Source organism: Vulpes lagopus, chromosome 14, assembly GCF_018345385.1.
Source record: "Vulpes lagopus strain Blue_001 chromosome 14, ASM1834538v1, whole genome shotgun sequence".
Taxonomy (NCBI): domain Eukaryota; kingdom Metazoa; phylum Chordata; class Mammalia; order Carnivora; family Canidae; genus Vulpes; species Vulpes lagopus.
In genome coordinates, this window is record NC_054837.1 from 27,191,129 (window position 1) to 27,213,263 (window position 22,135).

At 37.2% G+C, this 22,135-nt stretch overlaps 1 protein-coding gene across 10 annotated transcripts in view; it reads left to right on the forward strand.

The window, feature by feature from the left end:
* TMEM116 (transmembrane protein 116) overlaps positions 1–22,135 on the forward strand; it is a 166,167-nt gene that overhangs the window by 73,609 nt on the left and 70,423 nt on the right. For 9 of the 10 annotated variants that reach the window (XM_041728544.1, XM_041728543.1, XM_041728542.1 and 6 more), the window contains 7 exons: positions 10,403–10,507; positions 14,828–14,877; positions 15,763–15,846; positions 16,219–16,351; positions 18,701–18,845; positions 19,410–19,483; positions 20,242–20,470. In XM_041728544.1, the coding sequence (XP_041584478.1) occupies positions 10,403–10,507; positions 14,828–14,877; positions 15,763–15,846; positions 16,219–16,351; positions 18,701–18,845; positions 19,410–19,483; positions 20,242–20,470 (820 nt within the window). Of the gene's footprint in view, positions 1–10,402; positions 10,508–14,827; positions 14,878–15,762; positions 15,847–16,218; positions 16,352–18,700; positions 18,846–19,409; positions 19,484–20,241; positions 20,471–21,210; positions 21,257–22,135 lie in introns of all 10 variants that reach the window. The other variant, XM_041728548.1, reaches the window with a different exon arrangement.

Below are 22,135 nucleotides of genomic sequence, written 5' to 3' on the forward strand. Positions count from 1 at the left end.
CTTTGACCTTTTTGTAATAGCCATCCTAACAGGTATGAGGTTTTAATCTGTGGTTTTAATTTGTGTTTCCCTGATGATTAGTGAGATTGAGCACTTTTTCATATACCTGTTGGCCATTTCTGTGCCTTCTTTGGAAAAATGTCTGTTCAGGTCCTTTGCCCATTTTAAAATCATATTATCTTGTGTTATGTTATTGCTATTGAATTATTAGATATAGGATTTGCAAATATTTAATTCCATTATATAGGTTTGCTTTTTCATTTTGTTGATATTTATTTGGTTTCCTTTGTTGTGCAGGAGCTTTTTAGTTTAATGAGTTCCCACATGCTTATCTTTGCTTTTATTGCCTATTTTTGGTGTCATATCAAAAAAATTATCTCCAAGACTAATTAAAAAATTTCCTCTGTGTTTTCTTCTGGGAGCTTACAATTTTAGGTCGTATATTTACATCTTTAATCCATTTTGAGTTGACTTTTGTGTGTGAGGATACAATTTATTTTTTTTTAATGTGGATATCCAGTTCTGCCATCACCCTATATTGAAAAAATTATCCTTTTCCCATTATTTATTCTTTTTAAAACAGATTTTATTTATTTATTTGGCAGAGAGAGACAGAGAGAGAGAGAGAGAGCACAATTTGACAGAGAGAGAGCACAAGCAGGGGGAGCAGGAGAGGGAGAAGCAAGCTCCCCGCTGAGCAAGGTGCCCAATGTGGGGCTTGATTCCAGGACTCTGGGATCACGACCTGAGCTGAAGGCAGATGCTTAACCAACTGAGCCACCCAGGTGCCCTCCCATTGTTTATACTTGATTCCTTTGTCAAAGATTAGTTAAATGGTTAAGTTCATTTCTGGGCTCTCAATTCTGGTTTTTTGGTCTTATATGTCTGTTTTTATTCTTTATTATTTTGCTTACTCTACCATTCTTTACCAATTGCCAGAAGCATTATTTTGCTTACTTTACCATATTATTTTGCTTCCTATAGCTTTGTAACATAATATGAAACTAGGAAGTGTGAATCATTCATTTTTGTTGTTATTGCTCAAGATTGCTTTAGCTATTCAAGGTCTTTTGTGTTTACATTTTTCTCCAAAAAACGCCTTTGCAATTTTGATAGAGATTGAACCTGTAGATTATTTGGCTAGTATGGACATTTTAACAATCCTAATTTTTCCAATCCATGGACACAGGATATCTTTCCATTTATGTGTATCTTCAGTTTCTTTCATCAGTGTTTTAGAGTTTTCAGTGTACAGATCTTTCATCTCCTTGGCTAAATTTTTTCCTAAGTATTTTATTATTTTTGATGCTATTGTAAGTTAGATTGTTTTCTTAATTTCTTTTTCATATCATTTGTTCTTAGTGTTTAGATACACAGTCAATTGTTGTAGGTTGATTTTTTGTATCCTGCAGCTTTACTGAATTTATTACTTCTAAAAGTTTTTTTTTATATAGTCCTTAGGAGTTTCTATGTATAAGATCATGTCATCTGAAAAAAGAGACAATTTTACTTCTTTACAATTTGGATACCTTTTCTTTTTCTTGTCTAACTGCTCTGGCTAGGACTCCTATAGAAGTGACAAGAGTGAGTATCCTCGTCTTGTTACTTATTTTAGAGGAAAAGCTTTCAGATTTCATCACTGAGTATGATGTTAGCTATGGGCTTATTATATATGGCCTTTATAATGTTGAGGTAAATTTCTTTTATATTTAATTTGTTGAGAATTTTTTATTATGGAAGGATAATTTTGTCAAATACTTTTAATGCACCTGTTCATATGATCATGTGATTTTTAAATATTTATTATTTATTTATTTATTTATTTATTTATTTATTCATGAGAGAGAGAGAGAAAGAGAGAGAGAAAGAGAGAGAGAGAGACAGAAAGAGAGAGAGAGAGAGAGAGAGAGGCAGAGACACAGGCAGAGGGAGAAGCAGGCTCCACGCAGGGAGCCAGAAGTGGGACTTGATCCTGGGTCCCCAGGATCACTCCCTGGGCCGAAGGCAGTGCTAAACCGCTGAGCCACTGGGGCTGCCCATTTGATTTTTTTTTTGTACTTCATTCTGCTTATGTGCTTGTTATGACTTTATTAAATTAAATTTGTTAAGAGGAGCACAGTACAGGTCCTAGAAGAAGTATACAGCACTCATCAAGGGGCCATATGGGGAGGTCGAGGGCAGAGTGCCGACAGGGAGATAGAAGCTGGGGCATATGGTTTGTGGGTGGGATGCTTTGGGGTTCCCAGTCAGGGCCATATCAACCAATTCAGCCAAAGAAGCAGAATTTTCATAAGCCCATGGGGATCTTAACCAAGGGGCACATAAAGTGCCAAGGGGCACATAAAGCATACTGGTGCTAGAAGGCAGAGAGTACTGTTGATCACAAAGGCTGTTGGGGAATTCATATAAGGAACTTATATTTACTGTGACTCTGGACTGCTATCAAGGGCATGCACTTGCCTGAGGGGGTTAGTATCTGTTTAAGGACCCTGCTTGGTTCAACAATATGGATATCAAGGCAGCAATGAATAAATCCCATTAGGCAATGGTATATGATCCTTTTAATGTTCTGTTGAATTTTGTTTGCTCGTATTTTGTTGATGATTTTTGCACTTCATTTCATCAGGGATATTAGCTTGTGATTTTCTTTGCTTGTAGTGTTTTTGTCTAGCTTTGATTAGGATAGTACAGGCCTCCTAAAATGAGTTTGGAAGTATTCCATCCTCTGCAAATTTTTTGGAAGAGTTTGAGAAGGTTAGGCATTAATTTCTCTTTAAATGTTTGGTAGAATTCACCAGTGAAACCAAATTGTCCTTAAACTTTCTTTGTTGGTAGGTTGACAATTACTGATTTTATCTCCTTACTCATTATTGGTCTGTTCAGTATTCCTGTTTCTTCATAATTCAAGCATGATAATCTGTATGTTTCTAGGAATGTATCCATTTCTTCTTTGTTATTCAATTTGTAGGTGTATAATTGCTCATAATGGTCTCTGAGGATCGTTTGTATTTCTGTGGTATGGGTTGTAATGTCTTTCCTTAATTTTTCTTTTTTTGACAATGAGAAATGATAATTAAATTTTATTGAATCAATGATCCTTTTGTCCTAGTACCCAGTTCATTATCTGTTAACATTTTAATCAAATAATGTTACCAAAACGTCCATATTATTTTCCATTAAAGCTGATCAAACTCAGAAAAAAATTTTTTTGACTATAGGTGACACAATATTGTATGAGTTTCAGGTATACATCGTAGTGACTCAGCATCTCTATACATTATGCTGTGCTCACCACAAGTGTAGTTATCATCTGCCACCATACAATGCCATTACAATATTACTGAGTGTATTTCTTAATGCTGTGCCTTTTATTCCTGTGTAATGTTTCCCCTTTCATTTCAGATTTTATTTATTTGAATCTTTTCTCCTTATGTCTTAATCAGTCTACCTAAACGTTTGTCAATTTTGTTTATATTTATAAAAAACTCAAAAAAAAAAAAACTCAAAAAAAAAAAAACTCAATTTTGTTGATCTTTTTGTTGTTTTTCATCCTCTATTTCATTTATTTCTGCTCTGATCTTGTTATTTCCTTCTACTGTTGGGCTTATTTTGCTCTTTTTCTAGTCCCTTGAGGTGTAGATTTAGGTTGTTTATTTGAGATCTTTCTTTTTCTTATGTATTTATTGGTTTTGTTCTTGTATATTCTTATGGTATTTATTGTTCTAAATTTCCTCTTAAAACTGTTTTTGCTGGATCCCAGGACTGCGGGATCATGCCCTGAGCCAAAGGCAGATGCTTAACCACCGAGTCACCCAGGTGCCCCAGGTTAAATATGTATTAAAGAGGGCACTTGGGCAGCCCGGGTGGCTCAGTGGTTTAGCGCTGTCTTCAGCCCAGGGCACGATCCTGGAGACCCAGGATTGAGTCCCACGTCGGCCTCCCAGCATGAAGCCTGCTTCTCCCTCTGCCTGTGTCTCTGCCTCTCTCTCTCTCTCTCTCTCTCTCTCTCTCCTCTCTATGTATTCTCATGAATAAATAAATAAAATCTTTAAAAAAAAATAAAGAGGGCACTTATTTTGATGAGCATTGAGTGTTGTATATAAGTGATGAATCGCTAAATTCTACAGCTGAAACTAATATTACACTGTATGCTAACTGGAATTTATTTTTTTTCCATATTTTTTAATTGAAGTTTTATTTGCCAACATATAGTATTACACCCAGTGCTTATCCCATCAAGTGTCCCCCTCAGTGCCCATCACCTCCTCACCCCATGCCCCACCCGCCTCCCCTACCACTATCCCTTGTTGGTATTAACTGGAATTTAAATAAAAACTTGAAAAAGAAAAAAATTTGTTGAGATGCATTTCACATAAGATAAAAATCGATTATTTTAAAGTGAACAGTGTAGTGGTAGTTAGTACATTCACAATATTGTGCAACCTGCATCACTATCTAGTTCCAAAACATTTCTATCACTCCAAAGTAAAAACCCCTTTCTCATTAAGCAGTTTCTCCCTATTTTCCCTACCCAGAGACCACCAATCTGAGTTCCGTCTCTATGGCTATATCTATTCTGAATGCTTTGTATTAATAGAACCATTCAAAATGTGACCTTCATGTCTGGTTTCGTTCACTTAACATAATGTTTTGAAGGGTCATTTGTGTAGTATATATATCAGTATTTCATTCCTTTTTATGGCTGAATAATATTATATGTATATATCACAATTTATGTATTCATTCATATATTTATGGACATTTGGGCTATTTCTACTTTTTGGCTCTTGTTCTCAGTGCTTTTATAAGAACAGATATAAATGTAGTTGTTTGAATTTTTATTTTTGTCTTTGAGGTGTGTACGTAATAGTAGAGTTGCTGAATCATATGGTAATTCTATGTTAAATTATTTTAAAAATTTTTATTGATGTTCAATTTGCCAACATGTAGTTTAACACCCTGTGCTCATCCTGTCAAGTGTCCTCCTCAGGGCTCGTCACCCAGTCACCCCATCCCCCCACCTGCCTCCCCTTCTACTACCCCTTGTTCGTTTCCCAGAGTTAGGAGGCTCTCATGTTTTGTCACCCTCTCTAATTTTTCCCACTCATTTTTCCTCCTTCTCCTATAATCCCTTTCACTATTTCTTATATTCCCTGTATGAGTGAAACCATGTAGCCATTGTTCTTCTCCGGTTGACTTACTTCACTCAGCATAATATCCTCCAGTTCCGTCCACGTTGAAGCAAATGGTGGGTATTTGTCATTTCTAATGGCTGAGTAATATTCCATTGTATATATATACCACGTCTTCTTTATCCATTCATCTGTTGATGGACATTGAGGCTCCTTACATAGTATGTTAAATTATTTAAGGAGACACCAAACTGTTCCCATTTTTTGGTACCCTTAATTGCTTTGTGTAGATTCAAATTTCTGTTCCCACATGTTTTTTCCTGAATGATTTCCTTTAACGTTTCTTGTAGTAATGGTCTGCTTCAGTGTATTCTCTCAGCTTTTGGGTTTGTCTGCATAAGTCCTTACTTTTATCCTTGTTTTTGAAAGGTATTTTTATTAATAAATTTATTTTTTATTGGTGTTCAATTTGCCAACATATAGAATAACACCCAGTGCTCATCCCATCAAGTGCCCCACTCAGTGTCTGTCACCCAGTCACCCCCACCCCCCGCCCACCTCCCTTTCTACCACCCCTAGTTCGTTTCCTAGAATTAGGAGTCTCTCATGTTCTGTCTCCCTTTCTGATATTTCCCACTCATTTTTTCTCCTTTCCCCTTTATTCCCTTTCACTATTTTTTATATTCTGCAAATGAATGAGATCATATAATGACTGTCCTCCGATTGAAAGGTATTTTTTCTATGTATAGAATTCTAGGTTGACAATTTTTTTCTGTTCCAGTTATTTTAAAGATGTGTCCATGTTTTCTAGATTTTATTATTTCTTATAAGAAATGTGATGTCATTCTGATCTTTGTTCCTATGTGTATAATAAGACTTTTTGCTCTGGATGCCTTTTTAAAAAATATTTATTCATGAGAGATACAGAGAGAGAGAGAGAGACAAAAACAGAGGCAGAGGGAGAGGGGGAGCCTTATGAGGGACTCGATACCAGCACCTTGTGATCACCACATGTGCCAAGGCAGACACTTAACTATTGAGCCTCTCAGGTGCCCACCCTTGGGTGCTTTTCTTGTTTTCTGTTTGTCATTGATTTTCAGTAATTTTATTAGGATATGTCTCGGTGTGTTCTTTTTCATGTTTTTTTATGCTTTATATTTTCATTAAATTTGAAAAAAATTTGGTTATTTCTTCAAACATATCTTGTTTTTCCCTGCTTCTCTATTCTTTCTGGAATTCCAATTCTATGTGAATTAACCTTCCTGATATTGTTCCATTGTGCATTGAGGGTTTGCTAATTTTTTTAAAAAGATTTACTTATTTATTTGAGGTGGGGGAGAGAAGCAGAGGGAGAGAGAGAGAAAAAAAAACCCAAGCAGACTGCACTGAGTGTGGAGCCAGACATGGGGCTTGATCTCACAACCCTGAGATCATGACCTGAGCTGAAATCTAAGTTGGACACTTAACTCACTGCACCACCCAGGGGATCGTACTCATTTTTTTTTAAAGATTTTTATTTATTTATTCATGAGAGACACAGAGAGAGAAAGAGAGGCAGAGACACAGGCAGAGGGAGAAGCAGGCTCCATGCAGGGAGCCAAATGTGGGACTCGACCCCAGGTCTCCAGGATCACGCCGTGGACTGAAGGTGGCATTAAACTGCTGAGCCACCTGGGCTGCCCACTCCTACTCATTTTTTAAAGTCTTTTTCCTCTGTTTCATTTTAGATATTTTCTATTTCTATACTTTCAAGTTCACTAATCTTTTCTTTTGCAGTTTCAACTTTGTCATATTTTAACTTCATGTATTTTTCATCTCTAGAATTTCAATTTAGGTCTTTTTTATATCTTCCATATCTTTATTTGTCTACTTTCCTCTACCTTCTTGGACGGTATGGAGTGTATTTGTAATAGTTTCCTTAACATATTTGTCTACTGATTTTAATGATCTATTATTTCTGAGTCCATTTCCATTGATTAATTTTTCTCTTGGGTGTGGGCCATATTTCCCTGATTCATTGTATCATTTATAATAATTCTTAAGAAGTCAAGGTAAGGGGAACCTGGGTGACTCAGCAGGTTGAGCAACAGCTGACTTCTGCTCAGGTCATGATCTCAGGGTCCTGGGATCAAGCCCCACCCACCCATGTAGAGCTCTGCACTCAATGAAGAATCTGTTTCTTCCTCTCCCTCTGCACCTCTCCTGCTCATGCTCACTCACTGTCTCTCAAATAAATAAATAAAATCTTGGGGCACCTGGGTGGCTTAGTCACTCAAGTGTCTGCCTCCAACTCAGGTCATGATTCTGGGATTCTGGGGTTAAGCCCCATGTTGGGCTCCCTGCTCAGTGGGGAATCTGGTTCTCCCTCTCTCTGCCCCTCCCCCCTGCTCATTCTCTCTCTCTCTCTCTCAAATAAATAAAATCTTTTAAAAAATGAAATCTTGGGCAGCCCCAGTGGCTCAGCAGTTTAGCGCTGCCTACAGCCCAGGGCGTGATCCTGGAGACGCCGGATCGAGTCCCAGGTCAGGCTCCCTGCATGGAGCCTGCTTCTCCCTCTGCCTGTGTCTCTGCCTCTCTCTCTCTCTCTCTCTCTCTCTCTCTCTCTCTCCTCTCTGTGTGTTCTCATGAATAAATAAATAAAATATTTTTAAAAATTAAATCTTAAAAAAAATAAGGCAAGGTAAACAAATAGCTGAAGCATTTTATTTGTTCACAAGTAAGCTTGTTAACACTATATAATAAAAATCTACAAAGAATGATGTTGCAGTTTTTGGTTAGATTTGAAGTCAGACATTCATTAATAAGGAATCTTAGAATATCAACATTCCAGAAATTTCTCTAAACCATCTGATCAGAACAGCTGTCTCTGAATTTTACCTTACTTTGAAAGGTACAGGGATATGTTAGAATTGAACTCAGAAGTTTTCAAAATAAACCCTAATTCTTAAAACTCTTCTATATTCAGACTAAAACAATTTTAATAAAACTTTCCTTTCTAGAAACAGTAATAAAGGAAACAAGGCATTTTGTAAAATGTGGTTCTAAACAAGTAATAGTAAAAAAATGTATACTTCTACCTCCTCAAAACAGAGGCTACTTTCTGTTCCTCAGCCTTGGAAATAAGGTGTCAGTCTATAAGTAAGTTTGGACAGGGGGTTGCCATAACAAAGCTCAAGTAGTTGAATATGGTCACTTCTTTAAAAGAATTTAGGGAAACTGTGCTTTGTTGAGTGGCACTGAGGACCTCTTTTGCTAAACTAGTGCTCCAGGTATTTTTGTTTGGAAAATCTATCATAGTGGATCACAGCTGTTTACTGATGAGCAGAAGAGAAAGATCTGCTTGTGGCTAGCAGGAAGTTTTAAGGTCTTTCAAGTTGTATTTTAAAAAGGACCTGCAGAAATGTGTAAATGTTCTCAGGATGCGAAGTTGGAACTGAAATGTGCTATCAAACCAGCTGCAAAAAGTATATGGCAGCCATCTCTTCAGGTAAAACCTGGTACCCAGATATGTAAGAAAGCTTCAGAACAGGCTTCAGGAAAGCTTCAGGCTTATCGGTCTTGTCCCATATGTTTACATAATCTGATCATGTATGGAGCTGGGCAGAGGGGCAGGTGCTTCCATTTTGGGGAACCAGGACCACTTTAATGTCACTTGCACACCATGCCACTGAGGGTCCAGGGACCAGGAATGACCAGGGCTGCAGCAGCTGCCCAACCTCTGGCTCCTCAGTGGAGCTCACAAGCCAACCAAGATTTATAAGATTTTATTAGATGCCAGACATTGCAGACTTTACATTGTTCATTGAAAAAAATATATATATTCCTTTCCTATATATTCATATATATATATATATATATGTACATATATATTTTTTTTCCTTTAAATTTGATTTTGCCTTGGATGTAGCTAACTCTGAATCTGTCTGATCCTTTCAAGGCTTGCTTATTTTTCTAAGGCTTGCTTTTAAACTTTCATTAAGGCAGTCTTTCATGTACAGCTAATTTGTCCCATTAGTGAGCCAATACTCTTCTTAGAATTCTACCTTATTATTCCGTAGTACTTTCATTTCCTACCTATATATTAGGAAGTCTTTGCACTCTGGATAATGGAGACACAAACTATTGCTTTGGAAGTTGTTTCACCTATTTCTCTCTGGTTATTCTGTTCCTGGTCTTCATGGTTTTCTGTCTCACATGCATAGATCAGTACTTAATCAAGGACTTGGGGGTACTTCTGCAAATCTCCAGAGCATTATATCTGTGTGGCTACCTCTTCTCTGATAATATGCTTCACGTATTATAGATGCTTTGGCCTCTCCACACTCTAAACTCTGTCTACTTACTCACCAAGACATTCCATGTGTTTGAATTCCCCCTCACTGCACTCACTTTTCCCACCAGTAAGCTGGGACACTCCCTTTTTTTCTTCTTTCAGGGATTACTGTTCTGCACTGATTGTTACTTAATGTTTGAAAACCAAGTGTTTCATATATTTTTCCCAATTTTTAGTTTTTGAGGCTAAAAGGCAAAATGTATTTCTATTATTTCATCAAAGATGGAAGCAGAAATTTTTTTCTCTGGGATTTTGTCCTACTGATTCCTTCTTATCTTGTCAGAGCTTTGATTCTTTTAAGGATTTTAAAAATATTTCATCCAGTTTCTTTAATTTTTTTAACAAGAAATTTGGTTCAAATAGCCTGGCTGTCATTATTAGAAATGGAACTGCTGGGGATCCCTGGGTGGCGCAGCGGTTTGGCGCCTGCCTTTGGCCCAGGGCGCGATCCTGGAGACCCGGGATCGAATCCCACGTCGGGCTCCCGGTGCATGGAGCCTGCTTCTCCCTCTGCCTATGTCTCTGCCTCTCTCTCTCTCTGTGACTATCATAAATAAATTTTAAAAATTAAAAAAAAAGAGAAATGGAACTGCTTATGGTCTTTCCAACTAGAAAGTAAAATAGAAAAAAATATTCTATGATATTTTTATAAAAGGGGACAGTAGGGTCAGAGGAAGTGGATAATGTTTTGGTTAATCAAAAGGATAAAATAAAAAAAATAAAAAAATAAAATAAAAAAAAGGGATAAAATAAGGAATCCAGAACATATAATAAGTAGGCCTGGGTAGAATTTCCAGACGTGGCCCAGTTTTGCATGTTATGGATGCTAGATGGTAAGTTACTAATAGACAATTATGTAGGATTATTATAGAGAAAATGATGTAATAAATTGAAAGAAGACCGTTGTGGTAAGTTTTTTTTTTTTATTTTCACCTAGATATTCTACATTTCCTCATTTCTTTACACTGTCAATTACATCTGGTATCTGTACAAAGAGCTGAAGATTAGACACAACCAGAGTGGACAGAGCACATTTCCACTGGTAAGTTTTATTTAGAGCTAATAGTTAACAACAGTGTGCTAAAACAAATCCATGTTCTTGATAAATGGTGTAATCATTCAGCACTGGGTATGTGAATGCATGCAGGTTAATGAAAGAAAAATCATATGCTCACAGAGCTTCCATTCTGTTGAAAAGATTTCCTCTTCTTTCCTGCCATCAAAAAAATACAAAGGTTTTGATTATAGGAAACATTATTTACGGTATTGTTATTACTGCCTGGTTCCATCCATCTTAGCTCTATGCTAAACTTCATAGTTACTAAAGAATAAGAGTCAGGAAGGAACACAGTTTGCTCAAATGGGATTTGGGCTACAGTTTTGGAAAGGAAGAGTGTCTGTTTTGCTCTGCTCTATTTCTTCAGCACATGTGGATAACAGATAATGGTTTGCAGAAAGGCAGAGGGTTTAAAGTGTGGTAATCAGAAAACAAGATGGATCCAGGGAGTAGCTGTCTTCCTTCTTTGGTTCAAAGAGAATTTGGGACACTGTATAGTATTACACTTGACAACAGAGAGGAGAACACTAAGTACCTCTGGATTTTTTGTGTATGTGTACATATTTGCATATCACATAATTAATTTATTTTAAGTTACCATTCAATGGTTTCTAAAGCAGACTTAACTAGCTTTTACAGTAATATCATAAATCAGTTCCAGAACATTTTCTTCACCCTAATCAAATCCTTCATGTCTATTTATTGTTAATTTATTGCTCTCCCCTCTGCACTAGGCAACTGCTAATCTACTTTCTGATTCTATAGATTTTCCTTTTCTGGACATTTCATGTAGATGGAATCATCCAATATATAGTCTCATGTATCTGATTGATTCCAATTAGCATCATGCTTTTGAAGTTTATCCATTATAGCATGTATAAGTAATTCATTCTTTTTTATTGCTGAATAGTATGCAATTGTATATACACTCAGTTTCTTTCTGATTCTTTTTTAGTATATCACTAAGTGATCTTGGTAGAAAACATTTTTATTATGTTAGCAATTTTATTTCTTTCTTTGGCTGTCATGATATATTTTAATCTTATTATATAAATCTTACTAAATATTCCTGTTTTTTTACTTCTACAGTGTCCATTCTGTTGTGGGTTTGTTTTTAAATATTTTATCTTTAAGTATTCTGAACACCCAACATGGGGCTTGAACCTACAACCCCAAGGTCAAGAGTTGCATGCTCCAGTGACTGAGCCAGCCAGGCACCCCGGTTGTGGTTTTTTTAAAGGGGAATTTTTATTTAAGAGTGACATGGAGTAAATGAATCTGGAAAACTTCTCCACCTACCTTTTTCTAGGGCCTACAGATCAGTTCTAGACCAAATGAAAGTGATATATTATCATACACATGATGAAATTCAATAAAAATTTGAATAGAAACTGGATGGTATTATGCTGAGTGAAATAAGTCAAAGAAAGACAATTATCATTTGGTTTTACTCATCTGTGGAATATAAGAAACAGTTCAGAGGATCATAGGGAAAGGGAAGGAAAACTGAATGGGAGGTAATAGGGAGACAAACCATGAGAGACTCTTAACTATAGGGAACAAACTGAAGGTTGCTAGAGGGGAGGTGGATGGAGGGATGGAGTAATGGAGTAATGGGCATTAAGAAGAGTACATGATGTGATGAGCACTGAGTGTTATATGCAACTGATGAATTAATGAACTCTACATCTGAAACTAATGATGTACGATATGTTGTCCAATTGAATTTAAATTTAAAAAATTGTTGAACGAGCAAATGGTACTATAGCATTGTGAAAAGATATTTGAGGGTAAATCAAGGAATCTCTCTTCTTCTAGACACAGTTCTGTCACTTATGTCCTATCTGATATGGGGCATATTGTCTCCCTTTCTTGGGCATCAGTTTTCATCATAAAATGAAGTGTTGGTCTATGTGATCTTTAATGTCCCTTATAGCTCTAAAATGCTGTGATACTCTAAATCATCTGACTGACTTCTAAAGAAGATATGCTTCTTGCTTGTTTATAGCCTTGTTCTAGATATATATTGTTGGAAAAGATAAGGAGCAGAGAATGCTTTGAAAACTTCTCTCTCTCCTTTTTTTTTTCTTTTTTCTTTTTTTGCTGAAAGGAAAATGGGCAATAAGGAAATCATTGAAAAATTAATGCAAAGGATCTCCCTTAGTTAGCATCCTGAACAAGATGTTATAGTCTGTCCAAGCACACTGTTCAATAGAACTTTCTGCAATGATCACAATATTTCATTCACTGTCCGGTTTAGTAACAACTAGCTATGTGTGGCTGTTGAGCACTTGAAATGTAGCTGGTGTGACTGAGGAACTGAATTTTTAATTTTATTTAATTAATTTAACCACATTTAGCTAGTGGCTATCACATTGTATAACACAGGACTATATTCTGGTGTTTTTTTCTCATTTACCTCTGGAGAGCCAACACTTATAATTACTTTTCTATATTTTAAACTTGTAGAGTTTCTCAGTTTCCTACAATTTATTAATTTATTTATTAATAATAAAATAATTAATATTATATATATATATATATATATATATATATATATATATATATATATACACTTTTATATGTTTGCCTACACGATCCTAGAATCCTAGAGCTGGAAGATACTACAAAAAACTGTTCATTTCCCTCCCTCAAGGAGATCAATGTCTAAAAAAATTCAACAGCCTTATATGGCTAGTATTTCAAGTTTCTATTCATTCACTCACAAGCTCTAAGAGACTGGAATTTGGGAGATGTTATTTGGCTACAGAGTCATTCTCTAAAGAAGTTACCATGATGAGACCAAAAGCCAAGAATGGGAACAACATGAGGAGATATTTTTCTGAGGCTTGAGGAAAACAAATTAATCTTTGAATAATCTTTGAAGGAAGGGGAGGGAGGGACATAAGATTAGCTCTCATATATGGCATTCTACTGTTTTCTTTGCATAGAAATGCACATACTCTGCTTTATAACTCATGCTATCATTCCAAGAAGACAGACTCTAACCCCAAATTTTAACCTCACTGCCTTTTATTCTGTCATCATAGCTTTATATCAGGAATCTTGAAATTTTTTTTTCATTTTGAGTTCTCTTTTAAATATCCTAGCAAGACTTTGCCCTAAACTATTATCAGTAAGGTTTTTTTTTTTTAAATCAGAAATTCACTGACAGCAAGGTAAGAACGAGAATTAAACACAGGTTAGCCTGAGGATAGAATAGACATCTAGAGGATAGAGTAAAAATAGATGAAGGGACGTAGGTGGAAGAGGTCACCAAAGACGAATTTTACTTTTTTCGCATTTTATTTGAGTCAGCAGTGGCTATCTTACTTGAAATCATTTGCTGTTCCTGATCCATAGTTTTTAGGGCAAATCAGTTACCCACCTCTGATTATTGATTAATTGCTCACTTAATGCTTACTGATTCCTAACAATGCCATTCTAGAATATAATATAACCTCTTACCTCAGAACAGAAAAAACTTATTTTCTATTCTATTCTCACTTTAAAGTGTTCTGTTCAAAGTCTTTTACCATAAACTTCCAGTGGATAGATAACATTCTTCTGTAAGCTATTTTTCAGTGTCTAACATAGCTGGGGGGTTTGGAATGTTCTTTCTTCTAGAGTCTCATGGGTATTATTTACAAGGGGCTTATATAACCCTTCTCTATTATGCTAGTCCTGGCTTATTAAGCTTTCTGCTGGTCATCTTATACATAGACTGCTACTCCACCCATAAGGTCGGAAAAGTCCACACTTCCCCGGATCTAAAAGAGCATAGATTGAACCATTAATAGAACAGGGAGGAGTCCTACTTACCTTTATTCTTAAGAGAATTTATCGTGATATCCAAGTCTTACTTAAGGGTACGTTCCACAGGCTCTCTTTGTGGCTGTTGTTGTATGTTTTAGAATATAGAAATACAGATAAAATTCTCTTGTCTCCCATGCTAAGGAACTATCTATTTTTTAAGATTTTATTTATTTATTCATGAAAGACACACAGAGAGGCAGAGACACAGGCAGAGAGAGAAGCAGGCTCTGTGCAGGGAGTCTGATGCAGAACTCGATCTTGGGACCCCAGGATCACGCCCTGGGCTGAAGGGAGGTGCTCAACCCACTGAGCCACCCAGGCATCCCAGGAATTATCTATTTATTTGAATTTTGTAGTAAATATTGTTTGACAGAAGCAAGGTGGCTCTTGGGGATTTTTGTTTATTCAAGTGGTATGTGATGACCTGATATTTATTATATTATGATTGACAATATTCTAAGACTTTACTAGTATTTATTCTTTTCACAGGTTATAGATTATACTTGTCACATTGGTCAAATAGCCATCATTTTGTCAAGGTAAGGTTTTTGCTTTCCATTCTAGAAAGGTGTAAACTCATTATTATGGCCCAGGTGGGAACAAATAGGAGGACAGTGCCTTTTATTTCCATTGAGTCTATCACTCCTAGGTCCTCACAGAGCCTGAGTTGGAAGCAACAAACATAGGATCATTAGTACCATATTCCCAGATAGAAAAAGCAAGCAGTTTGAAGTTACAGATTTGCATTTTAGCCTTAATTCTGCCATTAACTCTATGTGACCTTCAACAAATATTTCTCTTTAAGTTTTTGGACTTCTAATCCCTTTTTATATCATAAAGAGTTATAGCAGATGGCTTTCAAGATCTCATCCACCTTTATAACACATTGGGTGAGAGTCTTAAAAGTATTTACCCCCCAAAGGGTCTGGATCTCATCTAAAGTAGTAGTCATATCAGAGTTGATGTTAAGAGTTTGTAACTTTTATTTCTGGGTCTTTTCATCTTATAGGGACCTGGCTATATTTAGCTAGATAAATAATGGATTATTTAAATGTATACCTTGAGAAAGCTCCCGGGAAGGGGCTGATGAAAATGAAGCTATTCCTTGTTGTCATAGAATGTTAGCACAGAACTCCTTGTTAGATTTTTCCTTTCACTTTGACCCACACCCAAAGACTGTCTGTTAGGGTTCATTAATTTAGATATGAAATGCATTCTCCACTCCATTTACCTAGCAGTTGGACAAGAAGTATACATAAAGTTTTTGAGGCACTTTTCTTGAAGAAATTAAATGTGGGGGTGGGTGGGTGTGTATTTGTGGAGAGTGGAGGGGTGATGGAATTGAGAGAAGAACAGAGTATTTTATGAAGGGGAAAGAGCTTAAAAATATCTGAATATTAGGTTGATATTTTTTTTCTTCCCAGCCTGATACCTCTGCTGTTGATGATACCTGTATTCTGTCTGGGCAATATCAGTGAATGTTTCCACAACTTCAGCCAGAGCCACAGGTAAGCAAGGATCAAATCTATCATTTTAATGGTAGACTACACCTTTTCTTTTTTATATAGAGATATGGAAAAGACTTTCTACATACATTCTGGCCAAGTTGTTTGTATTTGGAACAAGGTAATATGGAAATTTGGTGTAGTCTATAGAACAAGGTATAATCAAGTCAAAAAATACATAAGTAGAAATATAATGCAAAGTGACTGGAAGATAATGTGTATATGAGAAGGAATAAGGTATTATGGGCAAGGGTTGGCAAAATGATAAGTAAAATTTGCATACTTATTAAATTTTGTTGTACCAAATGGGTATCTCTCGTATCTCTCTAGTCTTGTATCCGTAGTAGTACTCTTGTCCATTGATTCTCTTCCTAGGTGTATTCTGATGTATTCACCATCAGCCATGGCTGAACTGCCTTCTGCCAACACATCAGTCTGTAGTGCACTTAATTTTTATGGGATCACCATTTTCCTGACCAGCTTTCTCCTCAGCCTCCTCACCATTGTGGTATGGTGCCACCTGCCTTTCTAGAAAAAGGGGATTTGGAGGGATAGGGCAGTATTTCCAGGGCCTGGGAAAAATGGGATGGAGAAACATTTCCTAAAGTCCCAGAACTAAGAAGGTAGCTAAGAGATATTGATAGTTTAATTACTACCTCAGTATTTGGGCTTCCCAAAATTAAACGATTAGTGGGGAAAGAGTCTATATTCACTAGGTGAGAATTATGCTCACCCTAGAACTAACTAATATATGTTTCTGTGGATCCTCATGGAAGACCACACCAGAAAACTAGTATATATCAAGTATACCGTTTATACAGGCTAACACTCCAGAACACAGGAAATATGCTTTGATTTAATTTGATAGTTTTCCAAATAATGAAGGTTTCTTTTCTCAATCCTTTACTGGCTTTACGTGCATTTATGCTATGTCTCACTGGGGTTAAAGTGGCTTAGGCATTTACTAAATACTCATTTGACATCATCAGAATGATGTACAGTTAAAATAATTTGCCGTGGAACAGTATGTCATTTACACATAAATGCATAGCACAAAATCAGCACACGAGTGAATATGCCTTTTTATTTGCCATATCTACTTTTCAGTGTCATTTTCTCCTCTCTTCGCATGCTAGTTCAAGTATTACAAACTGCCTGAAGACCAGATTTATCCCACAGATATGTTTTGTTTTGCTGGCACAGCTGGCACATGTGTACCAAATAAATTTATGGAGTATTTCCTTTGACAACTTAAAAATAAGTTATAGAGATAGCTTGGCTCAAATCAGCATCTTTGTAAAGAGGGTGAAATGAATAGTTTATATTAGGATGGTTTTGATGTTCTACTGAATGACAAGAGAGGCAGGTATCTCAGAGCCTCACCTGGTGATTCTTGTTTGCCTCTTTATTTTTTTTTAAGATTTTATTTATTTATTCACAAGAAACACAGAGAGAGATAGAGGCAGAGACACAGGCAGAGGGAGAAGCTGGCCTCATGCAGAGAGCCTGACGTGGGACTTGATCCTGGATCTCCAGGATCACACCCTGGGCTGAAGGCGGCACTGAACCACCGAGCCACCAGGGCTGTCCCTTGTTTGCCTCTTTAAATAACCCAAGCTTCGGGTGCCTGGATGGCTCATTTGGTTAAGTGTCTGCCTTCAGCTCAGGTCATGATCTCAGGGTCCTAGGATCAAGCCCCAGAGTTGGACTCCTGGCTCAGCAAGGAGTCTGCTTCTCCCTCTCCCTCAGCACCCCCTCCCTGCTCATGCTCCCATGCTCTTTCTCTCTCAAATAAATAAAATCTTAAAAAAAAAATAAATAACTCAAGCTTCAGTGGGCATTTAGAATCAGAACTGCTTCTACTAGACATAAATATTCCCAAATAAGTAAAAGCCTCCTTTTGATTTCTATGTATGTAGGGAAAGGAAATTACATGGCTAAATTTAATTAAATAATTGGCTTATTAACTTAGAAAATGGGTCTAGATTATTAGGGAAAATTTTAGACTTGTTACCAAGATTTGTACCAAGATTATTGCCTAATTTATTCCCCATAAAAAGTTTGTTGGACTTCTGAACTGATTTATATTTTTTTTTCATTAACTTAACCTTGTTTGAATAGCCCCCAAATGGAAGGGGAAAACTATCTATTTTCCACCTAAGGTCAAAAAGAGACTTCTTAAAACTTCTTTTGCTTAGAGTTGAGAATTTAAGCTCAGCCATGGTGCTAAAGTGTTTCTTTAAAGAATTCTTTTTAAGATTGATTGATTGATTGATTGATTGATGATAGACATAGAGAGAGAGAGAGAGAGAGAGAGAGAGAGAGAGGCAGAGACACAGGAGGAGGGAGAAGCAGGCTCCATGCCGGGAGCCCGATGCGGGACTCGATCCCAGGACTCTAGGATCACGCCCTGGGCCAAAGGCAGGCGCTAAACCGCTGAGCCACCCAGAGATCCCCTAAAGTGTTTCTTTTAAGGGTATTAAGCACAGAATACTTTCTAACACAATCTCTAGCAAAGTGTTTTTAAAAAGGGTCTGGTTAGATCTTAGCTTTGACTTCCCATACATTCTGTGATTAGCCTCACTTAGGAAACAAAAGCCTGAGAGTTGATGTAAAGTTTATGTATTGAACATGGTAACCACAGGTTTGGCTATCTGTCCATTTCCCTTGGGCAAGCAAAAAGTTGACTCTGAAGATTATTTTCTTTCAGAAAAAGCCAGTCTTTGATGGCAAAGACAGGAGAATGAATTTTTCTGCTCTCAGATCCTGAGAGAAGTGATCCCTCTACAACAATAGGAAGCTAGAGCTGGGAAGGCCAAGCCTTAGGCAAACTACTCACTGCTGTACCCATGTTTAGGTCTTACTTATCCAAGCCCAGACTCTGTATAAGAAGTTTGTAAAATCAACTGGCTTCCTGGGGAGTGAACAGTGGGCAGTGATTCATATTGTGGAGCAGCGGGTTCGCTTCTACCCAGTGGCTTTCTTTTGCTGCTGGGGTCCAGGTAGGTATCTTAAGGGAAAGAGCCAGGTAATGATGAGGGCACCTACTGGGTTCAGATCAAGCAAAATGGTCTCACCAAGAAAGATGACTGCAATTTATAAAATTCCTGTCCAGCTGTAAAATCTATATTGGTCCCACTTTCTTCTTTTTCTTCCTGTGTTTTAGACATTAAGGTAATTGGACATGAAATGAAACCTAAGAGAGGAAACATCCTGATAGAACTCAGAGGTATTAACACCTGTCCTTTGTACTACACAAAGTGTAGTGAGGATCAGATAATGCTTATGAAAGAGCTTGATAAATTCTGAAATGCTAAGAAGTGCAACTTATCTTCCCATAGTGTGTCTTATCATCATTGCTACACTAATAACCTGCAAAGTTTAGTCAATGAGGAATAGAAGTTGTAGACCGAAGGCCCAGTGGTTTATGTAACTGATTAATCTCATTCTTAGTCTTTATTATGCCTATAGCTTTATTTCTCCCAGTATGTAGGCATGTATACTCGGGAATTTTATGCTCAAACAGGTGCGGCTGGCAAGAAGATTTATACTTTGTGTTTTCACAGTTGTCATTCTGATGATCATAAAGCTAACTAAGCCACAGGACATGAAGCTTCACATGGCCCTCTGTGTTCTCCAGGTAACACCTTCAACATCTTTTCTCACACCCTCTTATCCTGTTCTCTTATACTGCCATTATGCAGTAAGCACAGTTTTTTCCCTTAGCATATTTATTTCTGTGTTGCAAAAGAGAAAATGTATTATTTATATTCAGTTATGAAGAATGTGAAATTTTCCTCACAGATGAAGCAGATACTTTTTGTGAAAGTGCTGCCATGCATTCCAGAGCATATGTATCTCTAGTTAACTTCATCTTATTGGTGTTATTTTTAGGGATGGGTAACAAAAAGACAAGATCTACCAGATAATGTTTTTTATGAAACACTGATAGTGATGATTTTCTCCCATTCAGGATGAATTGAATGGGATAAATTAGCTATTCTAGGTAAACAGGGAGAGAGGAATACAGAAATAGAATGATTCTCACTTTACCTCTTTCATCAGACTTAAGGTTTTTTTTTGGTTATCTGACTATACTGATTGGGCATTGTTCTCAAGCCTCGCCTGGAAAATGGCAGTAATAAGGAAGAGCATTGAAACCAGTTCGTTTCCCTTATGTATATGCTAAGAAATATGACCAGGTCTCAGTCATCCATAACAAGGTACAGTGTGAAGAGTAAGTTCAGGAAGAGCTAGACAAATATAAAAAACTGACACCAGATCTTGATGTTTGAGATATAGGAGATATAACAATGCTTTATAAATAAGGGGAATGGGTACTATTCCCTTGATCTTTGAAAATCTGAAGGATGGGTTCCATCACTTCATCTCCTCCAGGCTCTAACAGCATCATCCCAGGGTCTGCTCAACTGTGGAGTATATGGCTGGACCCAGTACAAGTTCTACCAACTAAAGCAAAAGGCTCGGCGTGATGCAGACACTCAAACACCATTATTATGCTCACAGAAGAGATTCTATAGCAGGGGCCTAGATACAATGGAGTCTACTCTTACTTTTGCTACTAGCCCTCCACCATCCTTTGAAACTGTAATACTGGAACATCCAGGTACTGGAATTACTCCACACTAATGGACTGAGAAGAGTGTTGGGGAATAACATCTCAAGTCTTTTCCAACCATGCCTTAAACTATGGAAGTGAAAGAGGATGTAGTGCTGTGGTTAGTAGCTTTTCTTCTTGATTTGAGCAGGGTCTCTCTGTTATTCTCAGATTCACTAGTGATTCTTAAAAGTCTTTGTTCAGGGAAGTGAAGTCGCTGTCCTTCTAAGAGATAGACTCCTGTCACCTCAGTGAATACTAGATTTGTTTAAATCTCTTCTAGATAAGTTCCAGGTTATTATTTATATGTGCCATTTCCAGGTTCTCTACTCCATGGTTGTGAGGTAAGTAGGATGGCACACAGTCATATTTTGCCAGTATTGTTATTCCCTTTGAGGTTGGATAAATAAAGTCTTAGGTTTCTGTTCTTTGATGAGTTTTTGAAACTCAGAAGAAAGTAGAACAGTAACTACCAAAAAACTGTTGGTGGGATCCTCAGGCACACCCTAGTCTCTTATTTGTTCAGTACTGTTCTAAGTCTTGACAGTAGGGACTATCTGCTCTAGGAAATTAAGGCCGATCTTGTGAAGTTACAGGGGATAATAATATTTATAAGAAATCAGGATTAAAAGAAATTTTAGGTATCAAACACTCTCACCTCTCATTTATAAGCAGAAATCTAAAGGTAGGTTTCATAGTGCCTGGATATAGAATTAGGTTGGACCATATGAAATTACCATTTTTTGTAGGTGAAAATGGCCTAATACCGTCAATTTTACATGGTTTAACCTACTGGTAAGTGCTCAATATATATTTATAGCATAAATGAATGAATAAGTGAATGAATGGCTAGTAAGTAGAATTTGAACCTTTTGGGAAAGAAAAGATTCTCAGACTGCAGAGCCTCATTCAACAGTAGAAATGTCTAATCCATTTCTTCTTCTCCTCCTCCTTCTCCTCCTCCTCCTCCTTTTAAAAAGATTTTATTTATTTATTTGAGAGAGAGTGAGAGCAGGGAGTGGAGCAGAGGGAGAAGGACCAGAAGACTTTGCACTGAGCATGGAGCTTGACACAGGACTCGATACCAGCACCCTGAGATCATGACCTGAGCTGAAACCAAGAGTCAGACACTTAACCAGCTGAGCCACCCAGGTACCCCTTTCCTTCTTTAATCAAACAACAAGTGATGTTTGTCCTCTCCAGTTAAGTTATGAACAAAGCCATGAGATGCCTGGGTGGCTCAGTGGTTGAGCATCTGCGTTTGGCTCAGGACGTAATCCTGGAGTCCGGGATTGAGTCCCACATCGGGCTCCCTGTGAGGAGCCTGCTTCTCCCTCTGCCTATGCCTCTGCCTCTCTCTGTGTGTCTCTCATGAATAAATAAATCTAAAAAAGAAAAGTTACGAACAAAGCCAATCTGCTGAGGCCAGAGCAATAGATACTATGATGCAAAAATGAAGAGGAAAGCCAAGTAGACAAAGTGACTGGAATGAGAATCATCTAAAACACCTGGAGCTAGTAATGAGATACTTCTCATCTGACATACTCCTTTGATCTAAGGAAAAACCTTTAAGATTAGAGCAGATTGACAGAATAGATTACAATGGATGCTCTGAATCATAAGTTCCAGGGATCATTTTGAAGGAACTCTCTGTAGAAATGTTAGGGTGCTCAG